Raw genomic sequence first — 12,538 nt, forward strand, 5'->3', positions numbered from 1 at the left:
TAGACCTGTTTCACAAATTTAAATGATGCATATAAATTTCATACATATCGGATGATAATATCATCAATCGAGCATTAACAAGGTTTAACAAAGTGAAACAAGGGCAATAACTCTAGAAGTAATTATTGTAAATTGCTGAAATTCAATAGGCTTTTTCGTTTCACTAATTTAAATCATGCATATAAATTTCACAAAGATCGGGTGATAACTTTTTGCGTTAGAGCGTTTACAAGGATCAATAAAGTGAAAAAAGGGCCATAACTCTAGACGTAATAAACGGAAATTGCCGAAATTCAATAGGCTTCTCTGTTTCACTAATCTAAATAATGCATATAAATTTCACAAAGGTCGAATGATAACTTTTGGCGTTGGAGCGTTCACAAGGTTCAATAAAGTGAAACAAGGGCCATAACTCTAGACGTAATTTAAATCATGCATATAAATTTCACAAAGATCGGGTGATAACTTTTTGCGTTACAGCGTTCACAAGGATCAATAAAGTGAAAAAAGGGCCATTAGACGTAATAAACGGAAATTGCCGAAATTCAATAGGCTTCTCCGTTTCACTAATCTAAATAATGCATATAAATTTCACAAAGATCGAATGATAACTTTTGATGTTAGAGCGTTCACAAGGATCAATTAAGTGAAACAAGGGCCATAACTCTAGACGTAATAAACGGAAATTGTTGAAATTCAATAGGCTTCTTTGTTTCAGTAACCTAAATAATGCATATAAATTTCACAAAGATCAGATGATAACTTTTGACGTTAGAGCGTTCACAAGGATCAATAAAGTGAAACAAGGGCCATAACTCTAGACGTAATAAACGGAAATTGCAGAAATTCAATAGGCGTCTTCGTTTCACTAATTTAAATAATGCAATGTGGGCGTATAAAAACTAAAACGCTATAGTATTTAAAACTAAATCTAGCAATGCTGGTTTATTGACCTAATTCCAACAAATACATGTCACGTGTTATCAGGAATCGTAAAGCATTGGAGATCCTGGCAGAAAAATATATTATTGCTTCTAGGGATATCCTGTGTTCTATTAGAGATTATTCAATAACTATTTAAATGATCAAAATTACTGTTAAATGTGCTAATTACTTAGATTATGAACCAGATGACTGTTATTGTAGTCGCCAAGCAAGATGACAGTATTTTTCGTTACCGGTATATTTTTCCTGATTATTTTCTTTCAGAGAAGTCAATTTAGACATTAAGGCGAGCTATAAAAAGCGCACCTTGACTGACATCCGGGCACGTCCAGGAGAGCGAGAGCGATCACGCTCCTTTTACGCCTTAGAAGCTGTTCTTCAGTATTAATACGCTTGATAAATGACAATATTATTAGGCTTTTACTATTGTTTTTACTAATATTATTATTTTTATTACTAGTTTTTCTACTCCCACGAAGTATAAAAACTATTGTATTTGTTCGAATTATTAGTTTTTATATTACTATGTAGTATACAAACAATTGTTTTTGTTCAGATTATTATTATTATTATTTTTGGGAAAAAGTACATATTCTACAGAATTAAACTCTATACTATCCAAAAGGTATTTAGTTGGAAACGTGAAAGAGTAACTAAAACTTTAAAAATGATAATAGGAAGTGAGTCATTAACGAAAATAAACCAATATTAGACATCAGAGACAACTGTTTTGTTTTTCAACCAATTTGAATGCAGTTTCACCAATTTGAATTTGTAGCCGTTTGTATTTCTCAGTTTTTATGTCGGGCATTGTGGCCTCTACGACGCATGCATATGGCACAATTATAAGCTCAAAAGTAAAAAGAGTGAAAATTCTGAGCGTAACTTTTTTATTTTTGAAGATTACGACTTGAAACTTTCAGAATACATTACAAAATGGGTGGATTAAGCCAAAAATATCAACAAAAGTTTTCCGATTATCTCCCCTTGGAGGATTAAGTCAGATTTTCAACTTCTTTAATTTTTGCCTTATTTAAAAATATTTGTCAATATATGTCGTCTATCAAATTCACCGGAAGTGCCACGATTTTGAAAATGTAAGTCAATCTTAAAAATTCTACTTGTGCTACAATTTTTATCCAATTTCAATATCGTCATATTTTTGGAAAGCATTCACAATTCACAATCGATTGACGCGTTTAGAATTTTGATATTTGACCTAGATTTTTTTAAAGTGACGTCATAAAATTGAAGTTTTTAAAAATATAGTGTATGACTTTGAAATCAGGTAAAATGTCAATGGCAAATGATAAATTTCATCATCTGGTGCTAATTCTGAAAGTTTCATCAAAAACACAAATGTAAACAAATGTTCTGTGCAACTTTTAAAAAATATTAATGTGATAGATTATGGCACAGCACCTTTAATATTGATTATGTTTACTTTAAATGTTTACCAAAATATGTGTTTTTGGCTTCTACAGTGAAAATAAGTCATTTGAGTATGCAATTGTTTGCCATCGAATTTATATGACTGAATCAGTTAGTCTACGCATGCATTTCGCTTGCTAGCAAGGACACCATGAGTTTGATCCCGGTGTTGGCCATTTAATTGTTTTTCTCAATTTTATGAAGTCATGAAGTCAGTTGAGTAAGTAATTGTTTGCCATCAAATGACATATATTTTGTCTACATGATGACTTCTTTGAATACCAGTAAAACTACAGCTAACATGTCCTGCTGTTTTAACGTATAAGTAAAACAATTTTCACATACTTTGAAGATATATAGGTGTCGTTTAGAACGCTAGAGCCTTTTCTAGCTTTGGTCTGCCAAAATGGGTTTCTTCGCGTTTGAAAATCTAATCTTACTTTTATTTTTCAAAGACCTGCGGTGGCTCATTGAGAAGGTTTAACCTCCACTTAACACAAACTAGGTCATTTCAGGACTAACATATGATTCAATTTTATTTCAATAATTCACTTGCGAGTAGGGGTCTTTAGCAGTAGGAGGAAACCTGGAGGACCCAGAGAAAACCCACAAGTTGGCTCAGTGAGTAATGCGCTGCCTTTGTAACCAGCAGGTTCCCTACTGGTATTGCCCGAGACAGATCCTCGAGGTTTCCTCATGTCCCTGGTGCAGATTGGAGAGAGAAAGAAATGGGGTTTAACGTCCACTTGAAACAAACTAGACATTTCGGGACTAACATATGGTTTAATTTTATTTCAATAAACCGGAAGACCTGGAGAAAACCCACGAGGTTGGATAGGCAACCCTACTCCTTGTCACGTACAACCAAGGATTCGAAACCCCGCCTGTTGACTCAATGACAGGCCTTATGATACAGCACACCCGTGCTAACCATTCGGCCATCCAACCCCCCTGTGCAGATTTAAAAAAAAAAAAAAATCAGGACAACATATGAATCTATTAGATGTTGAAATTAATGATCAAACCTGTTTCGAGAACAGGTCTAATTATTATTTTTTTTTTTTATCCCCGGAGCCTATTTCTCAGTACATGTAACAGATACCGATCTGGGACCTAATTTTCTTAAACTTTTCTTACTCAGAGTCCTATCGGTGGTCTAGGGTGTGAATCCAAAAATAAAAGCATTGAAATAATATAAGATAAGTGGTCCAAAATGGACCTCAATCTTTAAAAAAAGTTGAAAAGTGATTAAATTACTGAAAATGCTCTTCTATATTTCTTTTTTATTGAAAACGGCTTCATGGATGTTTCTGAAACTTCTGGTACTGAAAGTTAAGTATCCAAACAACTTGTTAAAACTATCCCGACAATGATCCAATAACCGCTAGAGGTTGAAAAAATATCGGATATTTTGAAAATAAAATGTAAAAAGTAAAAAAAAATGGTGCTCTTGCGAAAAAAGTGATTACTACGCCAGATTTCACCGAATCAAAACAACTAAAATATCATTAGATAGCCCAAATAATGGACAGTTTTATGACATCCAAATGATACAAATTTGATGGTTAGGCAATAGATTATGAGATGCTGAAAATCTAGTATTTTCCTTTTTGGAGCCTATTCAGACGCATTTTATTTTGAAAACTACTCTTATTTCTTTTCTTAAACTTCTGTTACTCAGAGTCCTCTCTGTGGTCTAGGGTGTGAATCCGAATTTGAAAGACTATATATGATATGAAGGGTCCAAAAAGGGCATCAATCTTTGAAAAAAGTCGAAAAATCATTGAATTACTGAAAATGCTCTTCTAATTTTCTTTTTTTAAACTGCTCAATGGATGTTTCTGAAACTTCTGGTACAGGAAGTTAAGTTCCCATACCACTTGTTAAATCTATCCCGACAATGATCTGTAAACCGGAAGTAGTGGAAAAAATATCCGATATTTTGAAAAAAATAAGTACTCTTGAGAAAATCCGGGTGTCACCGGATCAAAACACTAATTTATCATTTGGTAGCTTGATGAATGGGCTATTGTATGACACTCTTCCTGTCTGACTCCTGAAAGCCAGTTCAGTGCTGCTTGCAGGTCTAGTTATTATTATAGTTTATTTTGTATCATGCAGTATCAATGTCATTAGGATATACAGCAAATAGCATACAGTATAAGTAAAATACATGCTTGTATTAAATCACTTCCAGGTTGTATTTAATAAAATGGAATGAAAACAAAACCCTCACTGAACTGGAACTATTCAGACAAAAGGCAGTATTATCAAGAAATTACTGAATCATTGAAGTGGAAATTAAAACAAGAAACCATTTCAACAGCTTGTAAATACTAATAAATGAAATGCAATAAAATCAAATAAAAGATGATACATAGCATAAGATTTCTCATTTTGTAGAAGCTTTGTCTAGATAACAACCTAATTACCTTCCACCATGTAGCCTTGCCTTTTGTTGTGTTTAATGCAGGGTATACTCACACTTTATGTTAGACATCTTTATGTCCGGCAGTTTCATTTAGATTTTCCCGAAATTCAAATTCAACCTTCATTATGGTGAAATGGTGATATATTCAAACAGTTTTTAAAATCGGAAAAAAAATCTGCAAGCTAAAAATGTGATTTTTCAAACAATCAGGAGCCATAATCCAGGAAGTTATGTTCGGATCGGTGGTGGCGCCTGCCGTCGGTGATTGGAGGGGCAAAGCTGGGGCAAAGTCCAAGGTTAAGTGGGTAAAGGTACGAGCTTCAACTAGGGGTAGGGGGCCTCCCCAGAAAATTTTGAAAAACAGGTTGCCGGAAATGCAGCCTGACAGTATTTCAGGCACTGATCGATGAGGTAAAGGGTCAAACGAACGGACTTGCGAATAAAGACGAAGCCCACTCACGAGCGTCAAAGTAGGGAGTCCTCCCCCAGAAAATTTTGAAAAATAGACTGCCGGGAATGCTGTCTTACAGTATTCTGTCAGGCACCGATCATCGAGATAAATAGATCTGCCCAGATACCGTTCATCGCCTGATCACTAGTTTATATCCGATTAGAGAACAAAATGTCAAACGAACGGACTTGCTGACCTAAACGAATTCCCCTTGTGAGCGCCAAAGTAGCGAGTCCATTGGGGACCTCGCCAAGACAATTTTAAAAATAGACTGTCGGAAATGCTCTACAACATGCAAGTTTATGACTGAGTGGGGATGTGGGATTCATTCACCGTAGAAGGTATTGATTACCGAAACGTATCACAAATACTTTTTTTTATTTTCTAAAATTATTGAGGGGGCAAACAGAGGGCAGACCAGATTAATGGGGGCTCATTTGCCCCCCCCCCCGGCGCCGCCACTGGTTCGGATATACGCGATTATCAAAAGGAACCAAGATCTTAGTGTGTAATGGTTATATATTCACAAGTTTTTTTTTAAGTTAGATAAAAAATGTGACGTCTACATGGACCGCAAGCTAAAACGTGATTTTTTCTACAATCAATGGCCATAATTCAGGAAGATATAATCCGATACGCGCTAATAGCGAAAGGAACCAAGATCTTTGGGTTATAAACATGTATTTCAACTTCAGAAGAAAATTGTGACCTCTAAAGGGTTCACAACCTTGATATACCAGATGTTATACACTATTTGCGTACGAGAGGCGGCCATTTTGTCCGGCAGTTTTGGCCCGATTTTCACGAAATTTGAACTGAATTAACATTATGGTGTGTGTAACAGTGATATATACTATTCAAAAAAAGTAGGGGATATTTGATTTTGCGGGGCATAATACTAAAATATGCAAATGACTACGAAAAAAGTCACTATAGAACCTAACAGAAGAAACATTTCCAGTTACATGTGACGCCCAAACGCACCAATAGCTACCGCATGGAATGCATGTGATGCTTGGGATCATCATGGGGGTCCAACCCAAGATTTGCACGACTCTGACTTTGAATGTTACAGTCATTGTGGCATTGAATTCCAGGGTGGAAACATCAGTTTAATTGTTTTAGTGACCAGAAAACAAATTTTGATATGCGTCGGCTTACCCAAAATGAAAGGTTACGTGCCCTTGGCATGCTACAGATCGGCACAACACAGGCGGTTGTGGCGCAGACGATGAATGTTTCTCAGTCTGTCATAAGCAGGCTATGGTCCAGATACCGTGATACACAATCTGTACAGGACAGACCACGCTCAGGTCGACCAAGGGCGACAACTCAAGCCCAGGAACGATTTATCTGTACCTTGGCCTTGAGAAATCGTGTCATCACAGCAAATCAGATCAGCGCTCATCTTCAAACAGACACTGGTGTGAGAGTGAGTGGCCAGACGATTCGGAATCGACTGCATAGGGGTCACCTTCGCGCCCGACGTCCTCGCGTGATCCCTTGTTTGAGAGATCATCACATTCAGGCAAGACGTCGTTGGTGTAGGGATCGTCAACACTGGGATAATCGACGCTGGAGCAATGTGATGTTTTCAGATGAGTCAAGGTTCACTGTTGATTTTTTGGACAGACGTAGGAGGGTGTGGCGTCGTCGAAACGAGCGCTTCCAAGACATTAACGTCATCAGACATGATCGATTTGGCAGTCCATGTTGTGCCGTTCGCACGACGTCATGGCCGCCGTTTCATCTTCCAGGATGACAACGCAAGATGTCACAGGGCCAGGATCGTTACAGGTTACCTCCAACAACAGAACATCACCACATTACCTTGGCCAGCACTAAGTCCCGACCTCTATCCCATCGAGCATGTCTGGGACATGCTTGGACATAGGTTACGTCAACGTCCTGCCAATGTCCAAGAACTTGCTGCTGCGTTGCAACAGGAATGGGACAATCTGGACCAAAATGACCTTAGACGTCTCATTAGGAGTATGCAACGTCGGATCAATGCTTGTTTGGCAAACAGAGGAGGATTTACCCGTTACTGACTTGGTTGTGATGCTGTGGTAACTTTGCTGTTTGACCCCGGGTATCATTTTACCCTTATAATGGTCAGTCTGTGCCTTACTTAGTCTAACGATCATTTGGAATAAATCGATGAATGTGAACTTCATTTCATTTTGTCATTTGTTTCTTCGTCAGTTTCATTAGGTGACTTTAATAACACTTAAAAATCAAATATCCCCTACTTTTTTTGAATAGTATATTTGAACGTTTTTTTAAATCAGATAATAATTGTGACCTCTAGAGGGTCAACAAGATTGATATACCATATTTTTACGCTATTTGAGTATGAGGGGCTGCCATTTTGTCTGTCAGTTTTGGGCTAATTTTCACGAAATTCGAACTCAACCATCCTTAGGGTGTAACGGTGATATATTGCAACTTTTTTTAAATCGGATAAAAATTATGACCTTTATAGGGTCCACAAGCTAAAAACATGATTTTTCATACAATCAGGGGCCATAATTCAGGGAGTTACGGTCCGATATGCGCGAATATCGAAAGGAACCGAGATCTTAGGGAGATAAAACTATATTTCAAGTTTTGTTGAAATTGGATAAAAATCATGACCTGTAGAGTGTCAAGTTTAAACAAAATTGGATGAAAATTCTGACCTCTATAGGGTCCATAAGCTAAAAACATGATTTTTCGTACAATCAGGGGCCATAATCCATGAAGGTACGGTCCAATACATGCCAATATCGAAAGAAACCAAGATCTTAGGGAGATAAAACTATATTTCAAGTTTTGTTGAAATTGGATAAAAATTGTGACCTGAAGAGTGTCCACAAACAAATTGTGGACAGACGGACAAACAGGGGCGACGGAATAATACGTCCACATGAAAATTTGGGCGTATAAAAAGTTGATCCTGTTTTCATATTTTAATCATGACTTCAACAAAACCTCAAAGGCACTATTTGTACAAAAACAGTAGCCATAATTATGTATGGAGATGCACAATTTCAGATCATGGTTGATGATGTCATTATATAATAAAGGCTATAATTTAAACAAATGTGTGTTTTTCGTTAATTTTTAAGAATTTTAATTCTTAACTTCAATGAAAAAAAGACATGAAGATATAAGATCACATTAATATGAAACCTGATCCACTGTTGAGAAATAGGCAATATCGCACGTTAATAATGCTTGACCAATGGTTAATTTGTTGTGCATATTTAAAAAGAACTTGTGCCATATATATGATGGATAATGATAAAAACTGTATTTATGAGTTTTGAAGAATTATTTTTAATATTTCCAGTTTTATAAGATTTGTGTATTTACCGGTACCTGGATAGTTTTGGAAATGATGTTAAAGGCTGGGACTAATAACATGGCTTTCTTTTTTCTCTTGAAAATCTGAGAAGTTTTCTACAGGCAACCGCTGTTATATGAATCACATATTTAAAGGTGGCAAAATATTAGATTTATTGCATTTTTTATTATATGGGTAAGCTTATTGTGTATTAGCATCTTTTTACAAAATACATTAACATTCCTGATTCTCTATCAAAAAAATATGTTCTATATGTTCTATATTGTCAACTAAATGCACTTATACAAAATAAAGAAAATAAAGATAGATTGCCAGACAACAAAACATTTGACCACAGCAGTTGTCAAAGCAGTCATTAAGGGTTGCTGCATATATATCTTTTATTCTATAGGTAATGTAAGCATATAAAAGGCACTAAAAACAGATCAAAAGTAACAACAGAAAATTATCAGAAAGCCACTGTGACACCCATTTCTATAAACTGAGTTTATAAACAGATTTATGCAATGTATTAACATTGAAAAATCTTGTAAACATCATGACAGACACTCAAATAACATAATGATGGGAAAATATTACAGTTATTTGTCTATTGTCTCCCTTTTTGGGAGTTTGTTTTCATTTTGAGTGAAGCATGTAATCACTACCTGCCTGGGTTTCTGTTTGTTTGTGTGTGGCGCAGTTTTCCTGCACTTACTATAACGGTAAATCTAAACAGAAAACTTATTTTCTCAAGGAACCATGCCCATGTCACTATTGTATGTTGTTTATGACTTGACACATTTACCTGAAAATAAACTTGTACTTATTCTGCCACTTCATCTTTTTGTAAATTATAACAGACATAGGTTTAATGGAAGTGCAATGTGAAACCACCAGAAGATAATCAACTATTTCGATTACCAGTAGTCAGAAAACAAACCATGAAATGACAACAACCACATATTAAAGTGGCAGCTTACCACAGCTTATGCATACTGTCATTGAAAATTTGATCAACTCTCCACCTCCGGTTATGCTTATAAAGTTACAGCAGTTCTAAAAGGTTCATTTGTACTGTTCTGATGGACATTACTAACAATGCCAATAGTACAATCGGATGGAATAGTAATTGTTGGGTTTTATTTGAATACCATTTATTATGTGTAGGTAAAGAAATGGCAGAAAAATAATACTGTATCAATGTTATGCTTTACTTCTTCATGCTGTAAAACATTTAACTCACTGTTTCATTTTGAATGAGTGTTCAAAGAATCTTCCAGCATGTTCTCACTGATGTGCCATAACTTGTCTCCAAGAACAGGATCTGTTGCAACTTCTGATGGATAACAATGAAAACAGTTGTTAAAGTACATTCCTCCTATCCCTTGTAGTTCTGTGGATACTGCACAAAGTACAGTAGTAGCTGCTCCCTGTTGCTGTAATTGAAATATAAAAAAGATAGGTGACCAGGGAGGAAATATACACCCATAGTAGCTTAGTCATCCGAGCAGTCCACAAAGGTTGCCGCATATTTATTCCTTTGAACTTTGAAGGTAATACTTATCAAGAATAATAACCTGTGAATTAATTATCAGAACTCATTAAAATTTGGTTGACTTCTAGTTCAAACTAATGATCAAGGCGATAAAAGTGATCAAGGGCAATAGCTTTAAGAGTAATTCGAAGCTTCTTTGTCACACCAACATGAACACTTTATATAAACATATACCTACAGTAAATTAAGGATTTAATAAAAATCATATTATAATTTTATATTGCACTCATGTGGTGACTGTTACTAGCAAATAACTTTTTTTATCATGATGAATTCTTACCATTGACTTTGTAAATGGTCGAACAATCATAAAGAGTAAACGATATATCCACCAATTACGCTGTAAACCCGTACTCATTATATTACCAGGATGTAATGATAAAGATGTTACATAACGACTTCTAAGACGTCTGTTCAGTTCATTAGAAAATACTACATTACATAGTTTAGACATATTGTATGCTTTCATATCGTTATATTTGTTAGCTCCTGGTGACAACTTTGATGCACTGATGTTTGACTTATTCAAATCTGTAAATCTGAAATAAAACAAGATTTTAACCACTCTATAAATAACCATTTCCCTATAAATTACATTTTTATAAAGTTAATATTTAATTTTAAAAAGACAACACTGTTGTCATAGCAGGAAGTCTGTATGACCATTAATAAATGACTCTTGTTTTGCGATATATCCATTAAAAAGATAGGTTGCCCGGTAACAAAACATAAGCTACTCCGAGCAGTCAATAATGTCTGTCTCCTTTTTATTCTCTTGTAGATAATAGGAGCATTTACAGACACTAAAAAATGATTAATCAATGAGGTAATGTTACCAGAAATAATCAAAATTAGGTAGGCTTCTAGTTCTACAATTAATTGCAGAACAGTAGGACGTTAACCCCCTTTTCATTTCATTTCATTTCTTCTAATAATCAGATGTCTCATGATCCTGTAGTGTGTATAAATTTCAAGTCAATCGGATCAAAGCTTTAGCCACTAGAGAGTCCCACTAGCAATTGTTGATAACGGACAAACAACTGATGGATGGACAGGACCAATCCCATAAATCGTTAATTGCAAAGGAAGTTGGCAAAGGGAAGTAACTCACATCGGGTAAAGTAAGCAAAACGCAAAGGCTCCACTTCAAGAGACAAGGTTAGGAAGTAGCCAGAAGGTAGCCTAAATGAGAGAAGTCCAAATTATACTAAATGCAAATTTATTAACAACAAATTACAATTATTATCTTCAAAAAAAGAAATGCATAGTGACATTTCGTCGTCAGTATACCCTCGCTCTACCATCGCCTCGTTGCAATAGGTACCGCGACTCGTCGCTGAACTAAACTGTTCTCCAGTGTTACTGTAACTATACCCTGTGTGTCTGAACCCATTGAATTCGAATTTCACAATGTTGGCGTATTTCAAACAACATTACGTCTGGCTCGTAATCCGGTTTCATGTAAGTGTATACAGAGTGTCTGGTCTGAGATCCTATGTCGTCCAGGATTGCTGCGGCAGTAGAGGTCGCTGTTAAGAACCATTTCCGTAAATGAAGTAACCGGATGTGACGATCCAGGGCAGGCTAGGTCACTCTTGTGTTGAACTTCGCTGTCGGTACCTATCCCAAAGGTGAGAGATGGTACTCTGAGAAACATTCACCAGCCTGGCTACATCTGTCTGGGATTCACCTGCTTGTAAGCGACCAATAGCATTGTTGTGTTGGTCTTCGTTGAGTGTTTACATGAGCAACTGATTTTGAAACTGAGAGTCCCAGGATTTTAAAGGCCTTAGATTTGGGGTTCATGCGAAAAGCTTGCCAAGTTGTTAAACTCATGTGTCTTGGTGCAATCAAGCGAAAATAAATTTCGGCAAAAAGTATGACCAGTCACAATTAGTGTCCCTAGATTTAAAACTAATCATGAATTTCTTTTATTCTTACATATTGACATTATAAACACGTAAAATTTATGGAAACAACGATCCCGTTCAAATAAAACAAGAGCATCGCTAACGCTGCAATATATGACGGGGGATTTGAGTCAAAAGTCAGTGCTATGTTGTTAGTGCTTTTACATCTACAATGTTGCAAATGTTGAATGTAATTTGTAAATTGGAGGACATTAAATTTAACAAAATATTGTAATACTGACAAATACATCGTGTAAATTGACATCTACGTTTTGTCATTAAACATTTCACATTAGACATTTCACAATTTCCACAACACGCTTAACTCCATCTACCCAGATCTTTAAATACTGGAACTCTCATATCTTCTCAGATGACACGTGCACTGTGTATTGTGCCGTTCAACATTTCACTTTTACATCGTAACACAGAACTCACGACATGAAATTAGCCAGTATGCAAATAAGTTCAGACGGTACCTATT

The 12,538-nt window shown here is 35.9% G+C and overlaps 1 protein-coding gene across 4 annotated transcripts in view; it reads right to left on the bottom strand.

Moving 5' to 3' along the window:
- LOC126815323 (WW domain-containing oxidoreductase) overlaps positions 1 to 12,538 on the bottom strand; it is a 42,297-nt gene that overhangs the window by 19,657 nt on the left and 10,102 nt on the right. For all 4 annotated transcript variants that reach the window (XR_008787443.1, XM_050540899.2, XM_050540900.2 and 1 more), the window contains exons 7-8: positions 10,425 to 10,683; positions 9,833 to 10,025 (exon numbers count right to left, since the gene is read on the bottom strand). Coding sequence is in view for 3 of the 4 variants with exons in the window: in XM_050540899.2 (XP_050396856.1) it covers positions 9,837 to 10,025; positions 10,425 to 10,683 (448 nt within the window). In the remaining variant the exon portion in view is untranslated. The remainder of the gene's footprint in view (positions 1 to 9,832; positions 10,026 to 10,424; positions 10,684 to 12,538) is intronic.

The sequence above is a fragment of the Patella vulgata genome, chromosome 3 (genome assembly GCF_932274485.2).
Source record: "Patella vulgata chromosome 3, xgPatVulg1.2, whole genome shotgun sequence".
Taxonomy (NCBI): domain Eukaryota; kingdom Metazoa; phylum Mollusca; class Gastropoda; family Patellidae; genus Patella; species Patella vulgata.